General features: G+C 47.0%; 1 protein-coding gene across 2 annotated transcripts; it reads right to left on the bottom strand.

Moving 5' to 3' along the window:
* Nucleotides 1–13,620: 13,620 nt before the first annotated feature.
* CLEC4F (C-type lectin domain family 4 member F) lies at nt 13,621–25,187 on the bottom strand. Of its 2 annotated transcripts, none has more exons than XM_029232345.1 (7): nt 25,095–25,187; nt 24,146–24,262; nt 23,728–23,823; nt 20,536–21,654; nt 15,679–15,830; nt 14,658–14,776; nt 13,621–14,018 (listed from the first exon to the last, which is right to left on the bottom strand). In XM_029232345.1, exons 1-7 carry the CDS (start codon nt 25,168–25,170, stop codon nt 13,874–13,876), a joined length of 1,824 nt encoding a protein of 607 aa, XP_029088178.1. In that variant the 5' UTR covers nt 25,171–25,187; the 3' UTR covers nt 13,621–13,873. The 2 variants fall into 2 exon arrangements, with proteins under 2 accessions (XP_029088178.1, XP_029088179.1); XM_029232346.1 differs by having other exon boundaries at nt 13,832–14,018; nt 14,614–14,776.
* Nucleotides 25,188–26,161: the final 974 nt, after the last annotated feature.

The following is a 26,161-nucleotide window of genomic DNA, read 5'->3' as shown; positions in this document are numbered from 1 at the left end:
CAATACCTCAGGTTTCTCTCTAGTTTCCCCCTTTCCCCCTTAATTCCCTTCTTCAACAGTGAGAAACTTCACTCTGGTTACTTATTTGCTCGGTTCCCACATAGAACTGATTTCCTAGCCACATCAGCCACCCCCTCAGCCCCATCTCCATGGCAACTGCCTTCAAAGGCAGGGCAAGGGGAAAAGAAGAGGACACACCGAATGCTTAACTGGGGTTCCCCTGAGCAGTGGGCCTGGGAATGGGGAGCTTTGATCTGTGAATCCCATCTTCTGTGTTGCTTGCATTTTCACAGCATGAAATTACTTTTATAATTTTTAAAATATATTTTTTAAAGAAAGGAAGTTACTTTATGTGCCCTGAGTTCATTTGGTGCTGTCTGCTGACAGGCAGAGAGAAGGCAGCAAGAGCCAGGTGTGTGGGGATGAAGCTTAAAATGGAGATGGTTTACCCCTTTACTTAACTTTCCTTGGGTGTCAAAAAGAACATCACCGGGGGCTTCCCTGGTGGCGCAGTGGTTGAGAGTCCGTCTGCCGATGCAGGGGACGTGGGTTCGTGCCCCGGTCCGGGAAGATCCCACATGCCACGGAGCGGCTGGGCCCGTGAGCCATGGCCGCTGAGCCTGCGCGTCCGGATCCTGTGCTCCGCAACGGGAGAGGCCACACAGTGAGAGGCCCGCGCACCGCAAAAAAAAAAAAAAAAAAAAAAAAAAATCACCAACATTATTATTTTTTTAAATAAATTTATTTATTTATTTTATTTGTAGCTGCATTGGGTCTTTGTTGCTGTGCACTGTCTTTCTCTAGTTGTGGCGAGCGGGGGGCTACTCTTCGTTGCAGTGCGCGGGCTTCTCATTGTGGTGGCTTCTCTTGTTGCAGAGCACGGGCTCTAGGCACGTGGGCCTTCAGTAGTTGTGGCACGTGGGCCCAGTAGTTGTGGCTCGCGGGCTCTAGAGCACAGGCTCAGTAGTTTTGGCACACGGGCTTAGTTGCTCCGTGGCATGTGGGATCTTCCCGGACCAGGGCTCGAACCCGTGCCCCCTGCATTGGCAGGCGGATTCTTAACCACTGCGCCCCAGGGAAGCCCCCTCACCGACATTATTTTATTGCCAAAAGCTCGCGTGGCCAAGCTGGTGTGCATCAGGAACCCAGTGTGAGAAACCCAGACTTTATTCTTTCAGACCTGCTCCCCTCCATCAACTCCAACTATCATTTTCTGGCCCCTTGGTTGTTTGATTCCTCAACTGAGCCCTCTGTTCTGAGGGAGAGCAATTACATACACCAGTTTGAGCTGAGGGGCCTACACCTTTCCGTCACGCAATAATGCAGTGGCCTGATGAACAAAAAGTTTATTTCTCTCGCCTCTAACAGTGTGAAACGTGGAGGTCAGTAGTGCATCTCTGACCCTCATGGTCACTCAGGGATTGAGATTCCTTCCAAATCATTGCTCCTTCATCATCGCCCCTGGGTGTCATTTCCCAAAATGGAGCTGTCCCGTTTGAGGCTTCTGCCGTGGCTGGTGTCCGGCAGGGATCGCCTTCACAGCAGCAAAGTCCTCAGGCCACTTGCACCAGTCAAGGTCCAGAAAACTCTTCTAGGGTCAGAAACTCTTCTGGGTATTTCAAGCAGATGCCAAGGGGTTTAATTCAGGGGTTTATAAAGGTGCTTACACAATCAGTGGGAGGGCGGGAGAAGCAGGAGGGGCTCTGAGTCCAAGGACACACCTCCAAAGCAGCAGCCAGGGAGCAGGGAGCCCCTGCCCCTGCAGCTGCCACTCAAGCCTCCGAAGCTGGGGGAGGGGCCCGGGAGACTGCTGCAGAGAAACCCCAATTTCCCATGCCCTGGCATGTCCACAGGAAACAGGTGGTAGGACAGGGAGGGGCGCTCTGCCTCACTTCCACGCTGGTAATCTCACACACCCGTTTCTAACGAAATCTTTTTTTTTTAATAAATTTATTTATTTATTTTTGGCTGCGCTGGGTCTTCGTTGCTGCGCATGCGCTTTTCTCTGGTTGCAGCGAGCGGGGGCTACTCTTCGTTGTGGTGCGCGGGCTTCTCATTGCGGTGGCCTCTCTTGTTGCGGAGCACGGGCTGTAGGCCCGCGGGCTTCAGTAGTTGTGGCGCGTGGGCTCAGTATTGTGGCTCGCCGACTCTGGAGCGCAGGCTCAGTAGTTGTGGTGCACGGGCTTAGTTGCTCCGCGGCATGTGGGATCTCCCCGGACCAGGGCTCAAACCTGTGTCCCCTGCGGGCAGGCAGGTGCTTAACCACTGAGCCACTAGGGAAGCCCTAACTAAATCATCTTAACTGGCATCCAGAGCCATGGGTACAAGGGGTTCTGGGAAATGGAGCTTTGGCCTTCCTGACTCTGCGATGCAGAAAGGCACCCTGGAGAAGGGAGTGAGGACAGTCTGGTCCACATTATCTTCCACCCCGAGACAGAGAAATTGCCCCAGCACGTTCACCTCATCAGGCTTTGCCTATTCGTTACCCTGGGACCCAGCTGAGAGGAACACCCCCTCCTGTTGATGGAAACACCCATCGCGGGTGCTTGGAAGCCTCTACCACACCAGCCAGATCGTGGCTCAGACGCAGTTCCCTTAAGCTCCTTAGGTCAGTCAAGACATGAGAGAGCGGTGAAAACCAGCTCTAGTAAGAGAAGGCAAAGAATGACATTTTACAAGGATCAAACGCTCTAAAGGGACATGTTTGCGCGGCCCAGAATGCCTACCCAAGTCAATTTGGTAATTTCACATTAGTATTCATTTTCCCATAATATGTATTATTATTATTACATATTATTTATTACATACTATATATTATTCTATCTCACCACATTCTTGGGACTTAGACTTTACTCCGATGTACAAGCGGGAAAGTTAATGCCAGAGACGTTGAGTACCTAGCCAAGGTCCTGCTGCTGGTCAGTGGCAGAGCTGAGCCTAGAGCTCAGGCTTGCTGTCTCCGTGGCAGTCCTTTTTCCTCGAGGTCTGAGCGGCCCCCATCCCAAGGGTTCTGGGCCCAGCCCTGTGCCTCCGGTTAGCCTGGTGCCCCAGCACCCGGGCCCTGCTCCTCTCCCAAGGTCCCGCTCCCTGTGCCCCACACCTCACCTCCCTCGAGCTCCTCCTCCACCCCCTGGGCATGAGCTGGGGTTAACTTCTTGGCCACATCTTCAGCAGAGGTAACAGTGGGTCAGAAGTGTTTTTCCACCAACAGCGGAGAAGAGGAATAGACCAACAGGCTGTGTCCCCAGGAAGCTGCTTTAAGGTCATTTCCCCACAGGGACCCTCAACTCGTGCCCTTCTCATTTGTGCTGCTGGGCTAAGGCCACAGCCATAGCCTGGAGCTCTGACAAGATGCCAAAGGTGCCTGGCAGCCTCGCAAAGGGGTGGATGGAAGCTTAGGGCCTGTGGGGTCACACGGAAGAGCTGAGACTTAAGCAGGGCCCAGGGGTTCGTCGTGGCTCAGAGGGGAAGAGCTTCTGCAGCACAGGGGTTCCTAGGACTTTTGAGCGAGTCATCCAAACTCTAGGCCTCACCTTGCCATCTATAAAGCAGAGATTATGGGCTTCCCTGGTGGCGCAGTGGTTGGGAGTCCGCCTGCCGATGCAGGGGACGCGGGTTCGTGCCCCGGCCTGGGAGGATCCCGCATGACGCGGAGCGGCTGCGCCCGTGGGCCATGGCCGCTGAGCCTGCGCATCCGGAGCCTGTGCTCCGCGACGGGGGAGGCCACGGCAGTGAGAGGCCCGCGTACCGCAAAAAAAAAAATAAAAGCAGTGATTATAATAGGAGCTTCCTCAGAGTTGTAGTGAGGAGTTCATCAGGCTATTGGTGTAACAACAGCTAAGGCTTATACAGTGGGATCTGGGTGCCATGCAGTATTCTAAGCTCAACATACGTGCTAATTTTCTAAATTCACACAACAGCCCCAAGAGTGAGGGATTCTCATTTACTCACAGAAGAAGAAATTGAGACACAAAAGTCAGGTAACCGGCTTTCACAGCTAGAAAGGGGCAAAGCTGGGACTGGACCCAGAGAGTCTGGCCACAGAGCCTGGGTCTACAACCACGAACCTCTCTTGCCTCGTGTAACTCCCACCCCATTGGAAGTGATGGTGAGATGATGATTTATGAACCAGATGGAATGTCCAGAAACTCGGCTATTACACAGACAAATCCTAAGTGACCCAGGCAGAGGGATGTTCTGAGCAACAGTGCAGGAACTGCAGTCAGAGCTGGTTGAGGGGCACTGAGGCCCAGGGCTCGGTTCCAGTGACCCTACAGCGAGGATGCCATGAGAGGCTCGGTGGAACCACCTTGAAGAGGGCCTAGATTCCTGGTCCTGGGATCTATACAGCTGAGACTGGGAAGTTCTTGTCAAATCAAAGAAGGGTAAGATTGCAACAAAAGCAGGGCTCTGGGAGGTTTGAAAGGAAGTGGGATCCAGACTGCTTTGGGGGAGGGTAAGGGGATCTGAGGGGCACAGCTGTGCTGTGGATACCCTGCTGCGTGGACACTTGTCCTGCAGGAAGAAGTCTTCTTGAGGCCCAGCTGGCAGCCCCTTGTTCTATCCTAAATCACCACCACCAGCCCCAAAAAGCAGCCCATAACTCCTCACTCTTCTGTGACTCTAACTGAGGCCTGGAGCCTTCATTGGCAGTGTGGGTCCTTGGGGGTGTTTGGCTCTGAGCTGCAGGAATTGCTAGTAGCAGACTGAGGTAGAGCCATTTATAACTGGCCCCTATAAGTGAGAAAATACAAAGAGAGAGGGTCTTCCTAGTAGGCATGGTGTAGGCTTATGGGGAGACCTGGCCAAGGCCGAGGCCCAAATCTGGGCATTGCTCATGGGAGCAAGTGTTGTAAGAGTTCTGGAGCATGGAGGGCTGAGACATTAGTTGGTAGAGGACATTTGGAGTTTACAACTATAATAAGTAGGGGTACCTTTTCCTCTAAACTAGTGACCTCCATCCTCAAGATGCTGTGCCATCTTCCTCCAGAATGCGTTCTCCCTCCTGACTGAGAAATTATTCTAGAAAACTAGGCCTCGAAGGTCATTTCATGACAGCCAAAAGGTCTATGTCTTCCCCTCCCTATGCCAGAGTCCGGCTGTCCCCTAAATCACAATGTGTAGACAGACCCCAGCCTCATCAGGTTGGGTCCTCCTACTGAGGGAGACTGGAAACCATGGCCCTGGGAGACAAGGCTGTGGGCACACCCCAGGTGGCGGGAATCGTCACAGCCTGCTGTTGCCATCAATGCAGTCTGAGTGGAGGCAGAGTGGGACAGGGTGACAAGCGGACTGCTTCCCCCAGGACAACTGCGGATTCACTCTGCCTCCCCAGATTCTCTCTGCTCCAGCTACAGAGAACTTAATTCCTCTGCCTTTCTCTTTCTTGGGGAGACTGCAGCTTTCAGAACCTCCTCTAGAGGAGAGAAAGGGCCAGCCCGGGCATGAGAATTGACCCTGGAATGTGAGCAGGAGAGAGTCCTTCAGGTTTACCAGTTCCTGTTCTGTTAGCTCTAGACCACAGACCATGGAGGGCTGGGTGAGCAGTGGCTACTCCAGAAGGTCCCCAGCCCCAGGTTTCAAGCACCACAGGACTCCTTCCTGTGGCTCTGAGAAGGGGGCAGATGTCCTAACCATCTCTCCTCCCTACTGGAATGCCGGCCTCACGAAGGCTGGAATTTTTATCTGTTTGGTTCGCTGTTGAATCCCCAAAACCTAGAAGAGTGTTTGGTACATAGTGGAAGCACAATAAATAATCCTTGATTGAATGAATATGGATAAAAAGTAAAATTCTTCAAGTATATGTAATGGTTGCGATTTTTTTTTTTTTTTTTTGGCCAAGCCATGCGGCATGTGGGACCTTAGTTCCCCAACCTGTAATCGAACCCATGCCCCCTGCATTGGGAGTGTGGAGTCTTAACCACTGGACCACCAGGGACATCCCAATGGTTATGAATTTTTTAGACATTAAACAAAGTAACACTGAAATACCTAAATCAAAAGCTATTAGAGGGCAGCTTCACTGGTGGCACAGTGGTTAAGAATCCGCCTGTCAATGCAGGGGATACGGGTTTGAGCCCTGGTCCGGGAAGATCCCACATGCCGTGGAGCAACTAAGTCCATGTGCCACAACTACTGAGCCTGTGTGCGCGCCTACAGCCAGTGCTCCGCAACAAGAGAAGTCACCACAACGAGAAGGAGCCCGCACACCACAGCGAAGAGTAACCCCTGCTTGCCGCAACTAGAGAAAGCCCGTGCAGCAATGAAGACCCAACACAGCCATAAAATAAATTAATTAATTAATTTTTTAAAAAAGCTATTAGAAATCTGAGAATGTGGCAAAGCACAGATAAATGTGGATAACCATAGATAAATGTTAAACATGGGAGAGTTAAAATCCTCTCAGAGAAATTTATAGGCTGAGTAGACAGAACATAAATGAGGATATAGACTATCTGAATAATGAAAATTACAAGTCTGGTCTAACAAATATGCCTATGGAACATTCATAAAAAGTGAAATACACTAGGTCACAAGGAAACTCTCAGTAAATTCTAAGAAAGTGGGACATATTATTTAATACTGGCTTCTACTTTTCTTTGTGTAAGCTAGGAAAACCCTAAAAGAAAGAAATGCATACAAATAAAACAATAAATCCATCTCTCTATATATCTATATTGCTATAGCTGCAAAATACCAAGGAATCAACTATCAGGAAATCAAATCTAGCAATATATTAAAATAATACTATAACCAAATAGGTTTCTACTCAAAAACTGCAAAGATAATTGATCATTAGGAAATTACTAATGTAATTTATTATACTAACATATAAAAGGATAAGTTTTTTTAATGGTTTATTTATTTACTTATTTATTTTGGCCACACTGCACAGCATGTGGGATCTTAGTTCCCAGACCAGGGATCAGACCCGTGCCTCCTGCAGTGGAAGCATGGAGTCCTAACCACTGGACTGCCAGGGAATTCCCAAAAGGATAAGATTTTAATTAATATTTTGGTATATACTGAAAACCCATTTGACAAAATTCAGTATCCATCCTTAATTTAGATAACCTCTGGTTATTTGGAATTAAAGGAAATTTCCTTCACTTTATAAAAGGTAATTATCAGAAATCAACAACAAACAACTTAGTGTAAAACTGGAAATAGTCATATTAATGTCAGGAACAACACAAGCATGCTAGCCATCACTACTACTAGTTAACATTTTCCTGGAGGTCTTACCAACACAGTAACAAAAGAAAAAGAAATAAGGTATAAATTCCAGAAAAGTACAATTGCAGTTACCATTACTTGCAAATAATGTTTTTTATCCAGAAACCCAATGCAGTTAACTAGAAAAAAAAAAGAACTAGAGTTCTTACATATGTATTCAATAACATGTTTTATATATGATAAATATGCAAAATTAATAGCTTTCCTCAATACTATAATATCCTATTAGAGAATATAATGAGTTTTCTTTTGAAAGAGGTAGATTCAATGCCCACATTCATGTCTGTTTTCTCTGAAGATCTACTATAATGACAGTAAAGGAATAAAAATAAGAAACACCCACAATGACAAAGAGAATGGAAGAAAAATCAACAGCAGATAAGAAATTTCAACAAAACTTGGAAGCTGGTAGTGGGTGGATGAGTGGTAACTGAATCAGCAGAACTGAGAAAATGGAACTCAAACTGGCACTAGTGAGTAAAGTGAATAAAAATGAGGACAACCCCGGTAAGTTCACAACCCTGAAGTAGCAGTTACCTCTGAAGGCAGGGGTGCAGGGCAGACTAAAAATTGGAGAATCAGTTGAAAGTTTTATGAAGACCATTTAGAGCTTACACATCCCCTCCTCCACCTCCTGTAACTAGGCAATCCCCTGCACTGCAGAAGGGCAGTTTATATCCAGAGAGGTCTGCACAGCCAGACTGAAAGCAGGGGCACTCAGGGGCCATCTCTGTACCAGAGAGTGAGATGCCTAGACCCCTTTCCCCTCTGCAGAAATGCTGGCAATTGAGCTTCTATTTCCCATATGTTTGGGGAATTCCTTTCTGAAGAGCCCTCCACGGCCATTGGATTAACTGCAGCAGGGATGCTCCAGTGAAAAATCCAGCTAACCACCTTATGCCCTTTAGTGAAACCCACCAATAACCAAGCCCCGCCCACAAACGGATCTAAAAATTTTTGAAAAAGTTAAAGGGGGGGCTCGCCCTTCTGGATAACAAAACGTATTATAAAGCTACAATAATTAAAGCAATGTGGTTCTCATAAAAGAAAATGAGAGCTCATGGGAACGTTGCAATCAAGAAACTTGTAAGTACTCATCAATAGACAATTGGCTTAAGAAGATGTGGTATACTGTGTATATGCTGTCTACAAGACACCCACTTCAGACCTAGGGTCACATACAGACTGAAAGTGAGGGGATGGAAAAAGATATTCCATGCAAATGGAAATCAAAAGAAAGCTGGAGTAGCAATTCTCATATCAGACAATATAGACTTTCAAATAAAGACTATTACAAGAGACAAAGAAGGACACTACATAATGATCAAGGGATCAATCCAAGAAGAAGATATAACAATTGTAAATATTTATGCACCCAACAGAGGAGCACTTCAATACGTAAGGCAAATACTAACAGCCATAAAAGGGGAAATCGACAGTAACACAGTCATAGTAGGGGACTTTAACACCCCACTTTCACCAATGGACAGATCATCCAAAGTGAAAATAAATAAGGAAACACAAGCTTTAAAAGATACATTAGGGGCTTCCCTGGTGGCACAGTGGTTGAGAGTCCGCCTGCCGATGCAGGGGACACGGGTTCATGCCCCGGTCCGGGAAGATCCCGCATGCCGCGGAGTGGCTGGGCCCGTGAGCCATGGCCGCTGAGCCTGCGCGTCCGGAGCCTGTGCTCCACAACGGGAGAGGCCACAACAGTGAGAGGCCCACGTACCGCAAAAAAAAAAAAAAAAAAGATACATTAAACAAGATGAACTTAATTGATATTTATAGGACATTCCATCCAAAAACAACAGAATACACTTTTGTCTCAAGTGCTCATGGAACACTCTCCAGGGTAGATCATATCTTGGGTCATAAATCAAGCTTTGGTAAACTTAAGAAATTGAAATCATATCAAGTATCTTTTCTGAACACAACACTATGAGACTAGATATCAATTACAGGAAAAAATCTGTAAAAAATACAAACACATGGAGGCTAAACAATACGCTACTAAATAACCAAGAGATCACTAAAGACATAAAAGAGGAAATCAAAAAATACCCAGAAACAAATGACAATGAAAACACGACGACCCAAAACCTATGGATCCAGCAAAAGCAGTTCTAAGAGGGAAGTTTATAGCAATACAATCCTACCTCAAGAAACAAGAAACATCTCAAATAAAAAACCTAACCTTACACCTAAAGCAATTAGAGAAACAAGAACAAAAAAAAAAACAACCCCAAAGTTAGCAGAAGGAAAGAAATCATAAAGATCAGATCAGAAATAAATGAAAAAGAAATGAAGGAAACAATAGCAAAGATCAATAAAACTAAAAGCTGGTTCTTTGAGAAGATAAACTAAATTGATAAACCATTAGGCAGACTCATCAAGAAAAAAAGGGAGAAGGCTCAAATCAACAGAATTAGAAATGAAAAAGGAGAAGTAACAACTGACACTGCAGAAATACAAAGGATCATGAGAGATTACTACAAGCAACTCTATGCCAATAAAATGGACAACCTGGAAGAAATGGACAAATTCTTAGAAAAGCACAAACTTCCAAGACTGAACCAGGAAGAAATAGAAAATACAAACAGACCAATCACAAGCACTGAAATTGAAACTGTGATTAGAAATCTTCCAACAAACAAAAGTCCAGGACCCAATGGCTTCACAAGAAAATTCTATCAAACATTTAGAGAAGAGCTAACACCTATTCTTCTCAAAGTCTTCCAAAATATAGCAGAGGGAGGAACACTCTCAAACTCATTATATGAGGCCACCATCACCCTGTTACCAAAACCAGACAAAGATGTCATAAAAAAAGAAAACTACAGGCCAAGATAACTGATGAACATAGATGCAAAAATCCTCAACAAAATACTAGCAAACAGAATCCAGCAGCACATTAAAAGGATCATACACCATGATCAAGGGGAGTTTATCCCAGGACTGCAAGGATTCTTCAATATACACAAATCAGTCAATGTGATACACCATATTAACAAATTGAAGGAGAAAAACCATATGATCATCTCAATGGGTGCAGAAAAAAGCTTTCAACAAAATTCAACACCCCTTTATGATATAACCTCTCCAGAAAATAAGCACAGAGGGAACTTACCTCAACATAATAAAGGCCATATATGACAAACACACAGCCAACATCGTTCTCAATGGTGAAAAACTGAAACCATTTCCACTAAGATGAGGAATAAGGAGACAAGGTTGTCCACTCTCACCACTCTTATTCAACATAGTTTTGAAAGTTTTAGCCACAGCAATCAGAGAAGAAAAAGACATAAAAGGATTCCAAATCGGAAAAGAAGAAGTAAAGCTGTCACTGTTTGCAGATGACATGATACTATACATGGAGAATCCTAAGGATGCTGCCAGAAAACTACTAGAGCTAATCAATGAATGCAGTAAAGTAGCAGGATACAAAATTAATGCACAGAAATCTCTTGCCTTCCTATACACTAATGATGAAAAATCTGAAATAGAAATTAAGGAAAAACTCCCATTTACCATTGCAACAAAAAGAATAAAATATCCAGGAATAAACCTACCTAAGGAGACAAAAGACCTGCATGCAGAAAACTATAAGACCCCGATGAAAGAAATTAAAGATGATACAAACAGTTGGAGAGATATACCATGTTCTTGGATTGGAAGAATCAACATTGTAAAAATGACTATACTACCCAAAGCAATCTACAGATTCAATGCGATCCCTATCAAACTACCACTGGCATTTTTCACAGAACTAGAACAAAAAATTTCACAATTTGTATGGAAACACAAAAGACCCCGAATAGCCAAAGCAATCTTGAGAAAGAAAAATGGAGCTGGAGTAATCAGGCTCCCTGACTTCAGACTATACTACAAAGCTACAGTAATCAAGACAGTATGGTACTGGCACAAAAACAGAAATATAGATCAATAGAACAGGATAGAAAGCCCAGAGATAAACCCATGTACATATGGTCACCTTATCTTTGATAAAGGGGGCAAGAATATACAGTGGAGAAAAGACAGCCTCTTCAATAAGTGGTGCAGGGAAAACTGGACAGCTACATGTAAAAGAATGAATTTAGAACACTCCCTAACACCATATACAAAAATAAACTCAAAATGGATTAAAGACCTAAATGTAAGGCCAGACACTATAAAACTCCTAGAGGAAAACATAGGCAGAACACTCTATGACATAAATCACAGCAAGATCCTTTTTGACCCACCTCCTAGAGAAATGGAAATAAAAACAAAAATAAACAAATGGGACCTAATGAAACTTAAAAGCTTTTGCACAGCAAAAGAAACCATAAACGAGACGAAAAGACAACCCTCAGAATGGGAGAAAATATTTGCAAATGAAGCAACGGACAAAGGATTAATCTCCAAAATATACAAGCAGCTCATGCAGCTCAACATCAAAAAGACAAACAACCCAATCCAAAAATGGGCAGAAGACCTAAATTGACCTTTCTCCAGAGAAGATATACAGATTGCCAACAAACACATGAAAGGATGCTCAACATCACTAATCATTAGAGAAATGCAAATCAAAACTACAGTGAGGTATCACCTCACACCAGTCAGAATGGCTATCATCAAAAAATCTACAAACAATAAATGCTGGAGAGGGTGTGGAGAAAAGGGAAGCCTCTTGCATTGTTGGTGGGAATGTAAATTGATACAGCCACTATGGAGAACAGTATGGAGGTTCCTTAAAAAACTAAAAATGAACTACCATACAACCCAGCAATTCCATTCCTGGGCGTATACCCTGAGAAAACCATAATTCAAAAAGAGTCATGTACCACAATGTTCATTGCAGCTCTATTTACAATAGCCAGGACATGGAAGCAAATTAAGGGTCCATCGACAGATGAATGGATAAAGATGTGGCACATATATATAATGCAATATTACTCAGCCATAAAAAGAAACAAAACTGAGTTATTTGTAGTGAGGTGGATAGACCTAGAGCCTGTCATACAGAGTGAAGTAAGTCGGAAAGAGAAAAACAAATACCATATGCTAACACATATATATGGAATCTAAAAAAAAAAAAACAATGGTTCTGAAGAACCTACGGGCAGGACAGGAATAAAGATGCAGACGTAGAGAATGGACTTGAGGACACGGGGAGGGGGAAGGGTAAGCTGGGATGAAGCGAGAGAGTGGCATGGACATATATACACTACCAAACGTAAGGTAGATAGCTAGTGGGAAGCAGCCGCATAGCACAGGGAGATCAGCTCGGTGCTTTGTGACCACCTAGAGGGGTGGGATAGGGAGGGTGGGAGGGAGACGCAAGACGGAAGGGATATGGGGATATATGTATACGTATAGCTGATTCACTTTGTTATACAGCAGCAACTAACACACCATTGTAAAGCAAATATACTCCAATAAAGATGTTAAAAAAAAAAGTGAAGAAACCATAAAAGAAAAAGCCAAAGGAAAAGCCAAGAGAAAAAAATGAATAAAAACGGATTAAAGTCCACTTCAGCCAAATATGTCATAAAAGAACAGGTTTCTATTTCTGGTCATGATGGAGTCACTGGACCAGCCCTTCTGCTGTAAGCAACCTGAAAACTGGACAAAACACATGCAACTATTGTTTTCAGACATCGGATAACAGGCAGAGCAAAACCAGGATTTGACTGGATGAGCCCAAGACCCTCCCTGGATTTCTTCCTGGTGGATATTTCCAGACCACAGTGCAGGGGAAAGGGTGCCACACAGGGCGCGGCAGTCTCACTAGGCTGAGGAGAGAAAGATGGGAGTTTGGAGAGACTGAGCATTCCAGAATTGGGGAGCAGAGTGGAAAGGAGAGTAATGAAGAGAAAGAGCTCCAGAACTTTGCATAGCATTCCCTGGGCAGGCCTACGATGGGATTCCAGTATTTGCTGCAAAATAAAATTGGTCTAGAAATTCTCATTCTAAGCTGAGCTGGCAGAAAGCTGAGTCCCTGGAAGGGTGAATGGGGACAGGAAGAGTCAGAGAAATGGCTCTGAGGGTTAAAAGTCCGAAGACAAGATAAAGCCAGCAACCCGAGAGAAATGAGTTTTTGGAGTTATTTAAAGGGCTGGAAAAATCCAGCTCCAGCCCCATCTTCTACAAAGAAAGTACAGAGAACACCTGGGGTGTCTATGACTTTCTGGGAATTTGTACCCCTACCAAGTCCCTGTAGTTTGTGTTAAACCTCTGCTGTTTTCAACAAACCAACTGGAAGTTCCTAGCTATAAAGCCCTTAAACAAGATATGCCTGTTTCAAGACAGAAGGTACCCCAAGGGAAGGAGAACCAAGGCAGGGAGCAGCAAGCCTGGCAGCTGTCACAGAGACAAGTCCAAACTTTCGTTCATCCGAGTATTTATTGAGGACCTGCTGTCTGACAGGCCTGTGCTGGTTGCCAAGGGAGATACAGAGGCAAAACAAGGCTCTTGCCTTGAGGAGATATTGCTTGCGCTGGGTCACATGAGGTAAACATGTTGGAAAGATTTTTTTCAAAAGGACAGGGCAGGAGAAACAAAGGCCAAATGGAAGGCCCCAGAGAGCAAGCTGAGTTCAGAGGCTCCCAAGGCATCCTGGAGAAGGGGCTCAGCTCCACCTGCCTTCAGGCTACATCCAGCCCACGGGCTTCTTGCAGACCCACTGGTAGAGGGCAGTACAGTACATGTCATTCCACTTCCACCGCATGTGAACACAGTCTTCCATTTGCCCATTCTCGTGTCGCCAGTTGTCCGGCTGATTCTTGTCCCAAAACCTGGAAACAAGAGGGCTTTATTCTGCTAGATGAAAGAAGTGTCCCTTTGCCCTGCTGTGGCATAAGGAGCTGAAGTGACACAGGTCCCTAATACCCTGGTAGCCCCAGGATGGGGCCAGTGGTGCCCTCAGGATGGCTCTGCTGAGGTTGTCCTTAGTTACTGAGAATGGAGGGATGGGAAGGGTGTCTAAAGATGCAAGTCCCCACCCCAGAATTCATATTCAGATACCTTCAGATGGGGGCAAAGCTCCTTGGGACCAGGCCTAAGTAGTAGGGTATAGGATAGGCAAAAACAAACAAAACACAACAAAACAGAAAGACCCACTCATATTCTGCCTGCCAGCCCCAGGACCTGTCCTGTTCTGACGCCCCCGTTTAGGAGTCCAGGCGAGGATCACAGCTATGCTGGTGTACACACACATCATACACACACCACACACATGATACACACACACACACATCACCCACACAATCAATATATACACACACTTCATACACACATCACACACACACATCGTACACATATATCACCCAGAACACTAACACTTCATGGGCAGGGATAGACACACAGGACAGAGTCTCTAGCCAGACCTACCCAAGACAGTGCCTGGGACAGCACCAGACAGTGGCTGGACTCACGCACTGCTCCTGGCACTATTGAATGGTGTGCCATCCGCCCAGCGCCAGAAGCCCTGCAAATCGCTGTCAGTGAGGCCAATCCAGTGGTAAGAGGCACTTGTGAACTGTATCAGAAATGCCTGTGGAGGAAAAGCAGGGTCGTGTGACCTTATGTGAGGAGCTTGTTCACCAGGCTGCATGGAAGAGGAATCCAAGCCACGCCCTCCCTAGTCCCAGGGACATGAAGCCCACTTTCCAGGAGCTGGGCCCCCTCCCTATGCGTTCCATGGTTTTCCAGATCTAGGGCAGCAGCCAGGTCACCTCAGGGAAGTCCAGCTCTCCCATGTTGACCTGGTGAGGAGTGTGGCCTTACTGGGACAAAGACAGATCTGGTCACAGTTTTTTTAAGATGTGTTTTACAAAATAGCATGTCCTTTGACGGACAGACAAGAAGAGTCTCAGGAGAATCACAAGGGTTGGACAGGTCTGTAAGTTAAATTTGACCAAACATACAGTGGGCCCTTGTCAATAACCCTAGTAACTTCTGATAAGAACCTTCGGCATATGAGCCACTCTGGGCCTCTATTGCCTTTGGTGGTCCTCAAACTCATATGTGTGTCTTGTCTTCCCAAGAAGCCTGCATCTTCTGCTCATGGGCCTTCCATAGCCATCAGATGAACTGACATTAAAATCAAGATTGACAACTAGAGAGGAAGACTGAGAGGAAAATGAGGGAATGGGGAGGGAAGGTTGCACCCGACACATTAAGGGCAGTCACTTGGTGCCATCTCCCTCTGCCCTTCCTCTCTGCTGACCCCTCTGGGTGTCTCCCTCATTCACTGAGGACATTGGGGTTTGCTGTCAGTGCTTGTACGTCCAGAGCAAGATGCTCATCACAATTCAATAAATATTTGCTCCCTGACTGACAGAGGAGGCATGAAGATCTCTGCCATGCCCACTCCAAGAGGGGGAAGGCCAAAGCACCAAAGTTCCTGATACCACATCAACCCCAGCAGCACCACCCCAAGCCCACAGCTCTGACCTGCTCCTCCTCAGAGGTCACTGAGGCCAGGTGGGCTCCCTGGGACACACAGAACTGCTCAGCCTCCTGCCAAGTCTTCTTGGCAAGAGAAAAGTAATACAAGCTCCCACTGTAGGACTTCCAGCCTTGCAGGATCAGCTGGAGGAGTTGATCTGGAGCAAAGGTGGGGGAGGAGAGAGAACCAGGAGTTGGCTGTGGATCCTGATCTGTCCAGGGACTGACCACTGAGGGTCACAAGCCCATGCAATTCTTGATGCCCAGTGCTACAGGGGCACGGTCTGGGAGGGTTCACCCCCAGCCCACTGCCCAGCAGCAGCTCAGGACATCTGGCTCCATCACTCCGGGGATATTCAGACAGCTCCGCCACCCAGCAATGCTCTTTCGAGGCTCCTGCTTCCTAGCTATACTACCCTCTTTCCCAACTCATTGCTATCACCTGACAGTTCTCTGCATCTCGATTCCTGCCATTTCCCTGGGAGAGTTCGCAGCCAACCTGTAGCTTCCCTCATTTCCTTGACTCCATCTTCATCCACTTCAGCTGCCCACACCCAGGACCACACTTGGGACCTTTTCATCCCCTGGTCTGCCTGACCTCACAATTTCAGACTCTAATAGCTCATCCCATGAGCACATGCCCTGATTCGTTCAGCTGTTTCATCTCTCCTGTCCTGACACTCTCTCTTCTTTAACATCATTCTTATCACAGCTGCTTGAAATGGTGCCAAAATAGACTCACTTATTCATTCATCTATCCTTCTGTTCAACATTCCTCAACTTCTATGAATCAGGGACTGTTATAGAGAAATCAATAAGACATGATGCATGCCCTCAAGGAAATCACTGTCTAGTAAATGAGACAGATGCTCAAAACGGTGTTGAAGATGCATTGATTGAAAACCACTGCATGTTAGAGGCACAAAAGAGGGTGTGGTCTATTTCACCTGGGCTGGAAGCGGGGCTCAGGAAGGACACCCTAGGTGAGAGGTCACTTGAGCTGAGTCTTAAAAGACTGAGGAAGAGTGTTCCAGATAGGCAGTGCCAAGGAGAGCATTCCAGGCAGGGGACAGAGTAGTCACAAAAGCATGAAGGTGTGAAACAGCATGGCATAGCCTGATCTGTTCAAGTACTGGAACGGTCAGTGCACAAGGGATGGGAAATGAACACGGACAGGTTCACCAACACAAAATCGCACATCCCATGTAAAGGAGTTTGGAAGATTTTTCCTGTGAGCAGTGGGAAGCCCTGAAGGGTTTTAAAGAAGGATCATGATATGCTTAGATTTGCACTGTAAAAATGTCAACCTGGTTGCGGTGTGGATACTCAACAGGAAGAAGGCAATCTTAATCGGGCCAGAGACACCGATTACAATACAACTGCAATGTCTGAATAATAAATGGTGAGTGTGTAAACCAGGGGTTTTCAAAGTGTGGTCCCAGGACCGGCAGCATCACCACCTGGGAACTTGGTAGAAATGCTGATCCTCAGACTCACCCCAGACCAGCTGAATCCAAAATTGTTTTTTGACAATCTGCGTTTTAACAAACTCTCCTGGTGATTCTGATACACTCCAAAGTCTGAGAAACAGCAGTCTAAACCAAGGACTAGGTAAACTACAGCCTACCAGCAGCTTCTTTTTATAAATAAAGTTTTATTGGAACACAGCCATGCCCTTTAGTTTACAGACTGTCTTTGGCTGCTTTATCATTACAACAGCAGAGATGTTGCAACAGAGACTGTTCAGCCAAAAGCCCAAAATATCGACTGTGTGGCCCTTTAAGAAAAAGTCAAACTAATGGTTCTTAGCCCCGACTGCCCATTAGAACCACCTAGGGAGCTTTTTAAAAAACTCTGATGCCCAGGCTGCATCCCAGAACCACCCCTCTCCCCAAAGAAAAGTCAGAGTTCTGGAGGTTCGTTCCAGGCATCATTTTTGAAAAGCTCATTGGGTGATTCCAGTGTGTCCCCAAGGTGGAGAAGCATTGGTCCGTACCAAAGCAGTAGCAAGATATGGGAGGGAGTTAAGAGGACAGCATAGGAGAGTCATTAAGAAGGGAAGACTTCCAGGCTTCTGACAGAGGGCAGCAGAGCAAAACCGTAGAGTTGGTCCTCAGTGTTGTCTGTCAAGCCCCTCATTTGTCAGCCCCATCTTTTCAGCAGATGCTCCAAATGGCCCCCTCCCTCAAAACTCCCTCCCTCTTCTCTCACCAGGGATCTCCTGCTCTGCAGAGACACCACTAAATGTCAAGCTCCCTCAGTGTCGTGTACCCACATCTGCAAACCTGGGTGAACATCTACTTCCACACCTCCTCCCCTCCCAGCCTCAGAGGTTCAAGTACTATCCCAACCCTTCAAGGCCAGTCACTCAGCTGTGCATTTCATTCTCTCCTCTCTCTCTCTTTCTGTCTCCCCCCATCCACCACTGTCTCCCCAACCCCACCCCACCCCCCGGGTCTCTCTCTCCTTCAATCTCCTCCCTCTTCGCTGGTGCCTTTTTCTGACCCGCAGATCAAGCCTATCCTAATTTAGAAAAACCCTCTCAAGGAAGTTCACCAAAATATTAGCAGTGGGTTCTTATTGTAAAAATAGACATTTTTACAGAAATACAAGTTGTCATAGTCTCACCTTTCTATTTTTCAATATTTGCCACATTGTCTATAATTAATATGTAAGTTTTGTGATATTAGTATGAAAGATACAGGTTGTTTTTTAATCCCTCCTTCTACCCTTCCATCCCCTTCACCTTGGCCTCATCTCTCTCCTCTTCTCAGCTAAGGCCCCTGAATGACTTGGGCATCTGATCTCTCATTCACGCCCCACTGACCATGGTCTGGCCTCCAGGCCACATACAATTCTCCACTGAAACTTTATTCCAATGACTTACTAATTGCCTGAAGTTAGCAGTTGCTTATTGATTTTTTACCTGGCCTCTCTTAGATATTTGCCAGAACTAGCCACTCCCTTCTTGAAATGCTCTCCTTCCTTGGCTTCCCCAACTGCACATCTCCTAGTTCTCCTCCTGTCTCTGAGACTGCCTTCTCCAGTATCCTTCAAAAACACCTCTTTCCCTTCTTGCCACCTAAAGGTTGACTTCCTGTTTCCACCCTCAGCCTCCTTCTCACGAAGCGTTTTATCTCATGCAAACTCCCCACTCCCACTGCCACAACCAGAACCAGCATACCCAGGGCTCCTGCATCTCTGTGCACAGCAGGGCCCCTCTCCTACACTCCAGACAGCCTGCAGATCATGGCCACTTGAATACCCCCAAAGCATCTCAGACTCAGCATGTCCAAATCTCGCTGCTTGTCTTCCTCTTTTATTCCCTGTCTCAGCCTGGAGACCCATCTAGCCAGCCTCCTTGAAGCCCTTCGATAGATCCTCATTTCCTGAAGGACAAAACCCCAGCTCAGGGACTTCCCTGGTGGTCCAGTGGCTAAGACTCTGTACTCCCAATGCAGAGGGGCTGGGTTCAATCCCTGGTCAAGGAACTAAATCCCACATGCCGCAACGAAGAGTTTGCATGCCACAACTAAAGAGCCCGCGTGCCACAACTAAGATCCAATGAAGCCAAATAAGTAAACATTTTTTTAAAAATTTAAAAATACATTAAAAAAAAAAGAAATCCAAGCTCAGAGGCCTTCTGCATCTAGCTGGTGTCTCTCCAGGTCTGCCTCCCTTCTTCACATAGTGTTTTTCCAGCCACAGTCATCAACCCACTAATGGGTTGTACTGAGGTTGTAGGGTTTTTTGGAGAATAGATTTAAAAATATTAAAGTAGATTATAATCTATTATAAATAATAGATTATAAAATATTACCATTCATGTGGTAAAAGTTTTGCTTTCTGAAATGTGTGTGTGTGTGTGTGTGTGTGAGTGTGTGTGTGTGTGACACATAATTATACTGGGTCACAATGTAAGATGGATTTCATGCTGTAGTTACATTCAAAACAGTTTGAAAGCCACCACTCTGGCCCCTGGCTACTGTCTTTTCAGCCTGTGCCTCACCAACCACCCACTTGGCCACAGTCCAGTCAGACAGAACTGCCTGAAGTTTCTGGAACCTCATGGTTCACATCTCCATGCCTGTGACCTGCTGTTCCCTTATCCTATCTGCTTGGCGAGCACCTACTGGTCCTTCAGGACTCAGTTCAAGGGCCAAATTACCATCAAAGCATCTTTTGATCCTTTCTCCCCAAGAAGATTTCCTCCCCGCTTGGAAGATCCTTGTCTACACCAGAGGACATCAGCCCGGTGAAGATCCCTTCTTTTCCTTCTTTTTTGCTCCTCCCCAACCCCAGTTTTTAGACCTGCTCCCAACATAGCACCTCTTACGCCTTTTGTGCAAGGCTGCTCTACCCGCCTGCAAGCTTCAAGGGTAGGCATCACATCTTGTTCATCTTTATGCTCCTGACACATCCTAGGGTCTCAAAACATTTTTGTCAGATGAATGCAAGAATGCTGGGTACTTAGTTAAATGCTTTATATGTGTTAATTCATTTGATCCTCACTGTGAAACAGATATTAGTGTCTCCACTTTGCAGGTGAGAAAAGTGAAGCTCAGAGAAGGTGAACAACTTGAGGAAAATCACAGCATCTGGGCTAGCAGGAAGTCGGAAATAAGGCTGTCTGGCCCTGCTAGCACACTCTGTCCCTGTTACACACCTCCACCACATCTCATTTGTTTCCCAGATGTTTGTTTTGTCACTCTGGTCAGATGATAAGCAGGGATTATGCCGCCTTTGGTGGGGTCCAGACCCCCTCCAGCACCCACACTTCTTCCCAGGGGGGTACATGTAGAAGTAATCAAAAGGCTGAAGGGACAGGAGACTCTACCCTCCCCAGCCCCCCCTCCAACTTACTTTGGGTCCTCTGGAGCTGCTCCTGCGAAGCAGACGCTGCGCGGAGGGTCTCCAGGCTACCCTGCTCCTCCTGGATTTTCGTAGTCATTGCTTTGGTGTTCTCCAAATCCTCTTTCAACCTGTGGACCTCAGCTCTGGCCTCCTGCAGATTTCTCTCTAACATCCGGGTCTTGGAATTTAAGGCCGCAGCATCCTTCATTCCTTGTTTTAAGGTCTGTATCTCTCGGCTGGCGTTTCTCAAAAGACCATCTAACACCTGAATCTTCGATCTTAAGGCAATGGCGCTTTCTAGCTCTGTTTTTAATACTCGCATCTGAGCGTCTGTCTGTTCCAGGCGACCATTTACTGTTTGGGTCTGGGCAGTGACAGTTTCCAAATCTCTTTTTAACAGGCGAGTCTCATCGCCAGCCCTTTCCAAATGACCTCTTAATACCTGAATCTCAGCACTGGTGTTGCCTAAACTGCCTTTTATAAAGGTCTGGGTCTGGGAGTTTAAAGCAGTTGCATTTTGCAGACTTCTCTTTAGCTTCTGCATCTCAGCAGTAGCACCTTCCAAACTACTTCTTAAAACTTTCTGCTGGGCCCTTAAATCATTGACACTATCCAGATTGCCTCTCAAAACATAGATCTGGGCATTAACATTCTTTAAATTACTGTTTGCCAATCGGACCTGAGCATCTGCCGTTTCTAACCCTGCCTTCAACACCTGGATCTCCGTGTTGGCATTTTCTAAGCCTCTGCTTAACATATGGAGCTCAGTGCTAGTGTTTTCTAAACCGCTTTTTAAGAAACTCTGGATCTGGGAATGTGAAGCTTGTGTGTCTTCCAGATCTCCCTTTAGCTTCTGCATCTCAGAAGTGGTCCCCTCCAAGGAACTTCTTAACATCTGGGTCTGGAAACTCAAGGTGCTGGCATCCTTTAAGATGCCTTTTACCATCTGGAGGTCAACACTGGCATTTTCCAGATGACCATCGAGCATCTGGATCTGAGAACTGACATTGTCCACCCTGTACGTCAACACCTGGATCTCCGCGCTCCAGGTGCTGGAATTCTCCACGTGCCCTTTAAACATCTGGATAGCCTCTTGCAGCTCTGCCTCCCTGCCAAAGTGGTAGGGATCTGGAGGGAGGAAATGGAGAAGGCAGCTAAGAGGCCCATTACATAGGGAAGCCATTCATTACATGGGCCAACCAGAGTGTTCTTAAGATTTCCAAGGGAAATGTCTATGGCACAGCCCTGAGTTCTCCTCAAGCAGCCTGTAACCACCCAGACCCTGGGAATGGCCACCTGAGAATGTAAACCCAAAAACGAAATAAAGGCCTGCTTAACTATCCCATGTGAACTGGGGAGCAGAAGGATTGAAATACTTGCCTACTGGATTATTTTGCCATTGTAATTGAACTTGAAAATAACTGATTATATCATTGACAGCTGTTGATGTTTAATTCCACTGAAATTTCACCACTAGATGGGTCATTACAGTAAAGAAAATAGGTAAGAATAAAGCCCATATTTAGTCCTACACTGTATTTGTACGCTAAGCGTGAAGCCTCTTGATACACAATTTTTACTACCTAAAAAACATGTAGGCCAGGGCTTCCCTGGTGGCGCAGTGGTTGAGAGTCCGCCTGCCGATGCAGGGGACGTGGGTTCGTGCCCCAGTCCGGGAAGATCCCACATGCCGCGGAGCGGCTGGGCCCGTGAGCCTTGGCCGCTGAGCCTGCGCGTCCGGAGCCTGTGCTCCGCAACAGGAGAGGCCACAACAGTGAGAGGCCCGCATACCGCAAAAACAAAAACAAAAACAAAAACATGTAGGCCACAAACATAGAAATTTTAGAAAGTTTCTGATCACAAATCCATGGAGTGAAAAAAACAGAAACAAAATAAAATAGGTACCCGTGGAGGAAGCATTCTGCTCATTGCACAAGGCTATGGTGGAAGTCTTCCAGGTGACACTGAACCCTGAGCTGCAACAGCCTTTTAAAGGGCTGGCACCCCCAATGTTATGTAGGGCAAGGGTCCCTATAGAACAATTTGAGGATGTGGGAGACCTGAGTGAAAGGCTTTGGTCATTGGGGTCATTCAAGGAAACTCTGTAGCCCCTTCCATCTGCATGGCTTTTCCCACCAAACCCACCTGCAGCTGTCTCTGGTTCTTCTAGCACCCTCTGTGAACCTCATGAGCTAGGACGTAAGTTCAGACATTCATGGTGTGAGGCTCCCATTCCAGCCTCCTTTCAGGAATAGGGAGAAGAACCCAAGTAGGCAAGGACCCTTTCTGGAGGATTCCTGCCCTATTTCTAAAGCCCTGCCTAGGTAAGTGTGTGAGACCTCAGCCACTGTGCTGAGGTAAGACCAGGAGGGCCTTAGATCAATGGAACAGAATAGAGAATCCACACATGTATGGACAATTGATTTCCAACAAAGATACAAAGGAGAAAGGATAATTGTTTCTACAATTGTATACCCATATGCAAAAAGAAAAAATGAACTTCAAACCAAACCTTGCATCATTATTCAAAAAATTAACTCAAAATTAATCATAGACCTAAACGTAAAACCCAAAAACTATAAAATTTCCAGGAGGAAACATAGGAGAATGTCTTTGTGACCTTGGTATAGGCAGATTTCTTAGATACAGACCAAAAGGACAATCCATAAAAGAAATAAAAAGTGGATAAATTGGACTTTAGCAAAATTTAAATCTTGTTAAGAGAATAAAAAGACAAGCCACAGACTAAAAGAAAATATTCGCAAATCACGTGACTGATAAAGGTCAAAAAAGGAGTATGTACTATCAATCCTTTTATATAAAACTCTAGAAAAAGCCGAGTAATCTATATTACAGCAAGCATGTCAGTGGTTGCCTGGGAACGAAAGGAGGAGAAGAGAGGGAGGATGACAAAGGATACAAGTGAACTTTGCGGGGAGGACGTTGAATATGTTCATTATATTGATGGTGATGATGTTTCACGTGTTTATACATATGTCAAAACTTAGTTTGTAGGCTTTAAATATGTATACTGTATTATGTGCCAATTATACCTCAAAAAATCCATTAAAAAAAAAAGCAAGATAATGCCTTTCTGTGAGGAGCGTGGCCCTGAGGGTATCAGGGAAGAAGCGTGTCCGAAGGGTCTGGGCATCCAAGGTTCCAGCTCCCTCCCACCCACCCCCTACTGTGGCTACTTACAGTCGTGTGCCTTGAGGAACTGCCCAGTACTGTTGTCTTCCGGAAACTCTTGGAGGGAGGCGTATGTCTCCAGTGCAGGTCTTCGGTGCTGTAGAGCTGAGATACCCCATTCCCACGTCGGCATAATCCCTCAGCACTGAGCCTGGAGGAACAGGCTGCCCTACCTCCACTCAGGGTTCCAGAGGGGATGCGGGAAGATGGCACCAACGACCCCTCAGAGCTCCCCTCATGGGCCTCATCTCTTGGGAGGCTCCCCTTGGACAGGCCTTGGTCAGGTCCCAGGAAAGCTCTGGTTTGGGCCTGGGACTAGAGGTGGAGTGACCCTCCTGGGAGTAGAGGGCGTACATCTGGGGCTCTTTGGGACCTTGATGCAGGAAGGAGAGAGAGTCAGCCAAGTTCAGGTCACCTAGGAACTTACCCACAACGAAGAGAGCCACAAGAGAGGAGACCACGGTCGCGGCCACAAAGGCCAGGATGGCTTGCAAACGCCTCGGCACCTTGGGGGCTGCAGGAGCCACTGCCCCGGGGTCCAGCCCTGCAGGGGAGAAGCCAGGGTCCGGGAGGAGACTGCTGTGCAGGCAAACAGGCTCCGCTTCTTGGGCTCCCTCTCCTGGCTGCCCGCTGGGGCTAAGAACTTGCCACACTTACCGTGGGGAAGGGCAATGAGTGCTCGCAGACGTGCACCAGGGCTCGTGGAGGCTGTGGTAGCAACATAAAGGCTAAGAGAAGACCACAGCCTGGAGCCTGGAAGGCGTGCACAGGGCACAGAACCTGGCGCAACCAAGGTGTCGTTTGAATGAAAGCAGAAAGAAGGGAGGGCAGGAGACCCAGCAGGAACTCTGACCTCAGTGCCCCAGGGCCAGCCTTGCTCCATCGATCCTGACCGGAGTGAGACACAGAGCCCTTGGGGGCTGACATGGGTCAGTCCTGGAGCCTCCCCGGCTGGGTCAGAAAGTCCCCCATGGGTGTCCTAAAAAGGGCTATGCCTGGGAGTCTGGGGCCTGAGTGTACAGGGAAACCCACTAGAAGGGGGAGAGACGACAACCCGGAGTCCCGAAGGCCTCATGGGACCAGCCCAGTGTGCAGAGATGGGATTCAAAACCAGTCCCCCTAAATTCAAAGTTCACTCTCTTTCTCTTGCCAGGTTGCCATCCCCAAGGAAAAGGGTCCAGGGAGATTTCACACGGAGACTGGGTGTGGGCCGCAGGCTCTCTGTCCTCACCTGCCGCACCTTCTGCCCTGCCTGCTAATTCTGGAAGCTGAGCCAGCACTGAGCCTGCCAGACAGGGGCTGAGGAAACTGGCGGAGGGCTGGGGCCCAGCAGGCCGGTCCCTGGTGAGGACGGGCTGGGGCCCCAGTTTTCTCACCTCGGGAGCACAGGGAGACACTCTGGTTGCCTGTGCAGAAGCGGACCTCGTCACCCCTCATCTCTGCTTCCTTCATCCTCCAGTACTACTCCCTGCCCCGCGCTCCTAAAGGTCACGCTGCGGGCCAGCAGTGGTGGGAAGTGAAGCTGCGATACCCGGATTTATAGGCTCCTGAGTCATTCCTAACCAGCGCTGCCTGCCTCCCTCCGCTGCTGACTTTGCAGAAGCGCCCCATCTGGGCTCTTCCCCTCAAGTCTCCCAGGCGCCAGTCTGCACCCCCATTCTCCCGCTCCCTCAGCACCAGCCTCTGCCCTCCCCTCAGGCCCATCCTCCCCCTCTCCGTGCTCCAGTGTAGCCCCAAACACTAACCTCTGCTCCAATGTCACAGACACTTTTCACCGGCCACTTAGGAGGGGGTCAGGGGTTCCTTCTCAGCTTTGCAGAAAAAACATCCTTGTGACCCATGGCTGACTTAATCCCAGCCCCAGACGCTCTTAAATAACAGATCAGGTAAGGGGGAAGCTGGGTCAGTGTAAACAGGTGTTTGCAGGTCAAAGGAAGGGCTGAGGTGACTCTCTGCCCACTGGGGCCTCACACCTGGCATGGCAAGAAAGGGATTCGAGTGGAACAAAAAACATATTTCGTCTCAATCCCGGTCCCTAGAATAGAGCTCCTAAAATGCTTGGAATTTTCTGAGCGACAGGAGTGTCTTTTGTTATTCAAAACAAACCCTTTTCAACAACGCTTGAGTTTATGGTAACAAGGGGACTGAGAATACACCCCTAGATAGCGTCTAGATGGGAGATAGTCTCAGAAAGACTAAACTCTCACCTCTCTTATCGGGTTATAAAAGCTCATAAACACCAAGAGAGATTCAAGGAGTTTTCAAGAAGTTTCCTGGCTGGTGAACACGCCTACATACTAGAAGGGCGTTGCACCCCACCTCCATGGGGACAGAGGCTCCCATGCTGCCAGGCCCCTTCTGTACCTTTGTACCTCTGCATGGGGCTCTTCATTTGTATCCTTCATCATAAACTTTAATAGTAATTACAGGGCTTCCCTGGTGA

This window comes from Monodon monoceros, unplaced genomic scaffold, assembly GCF_005190385.1.
Source record: "Monodon monoceros isolate NGI ecotype Baffin Bay Population unplaced genomic scaffold, NGI_Narwhal_1 Super_Scaffold_19, whole genome shotgun sequence".
Lineage (NCBI taxonomy): Eukaryota > Metazoa > Chordata > Mammalia > Artiodactyla > Monodontidae > Monodon > Monodon monoceros.
The sequence above is the reverse complement of the archived record's forward strand: the minus strand, read 5'-3'. Positions and strand labels throughout refer to the sequence as shown.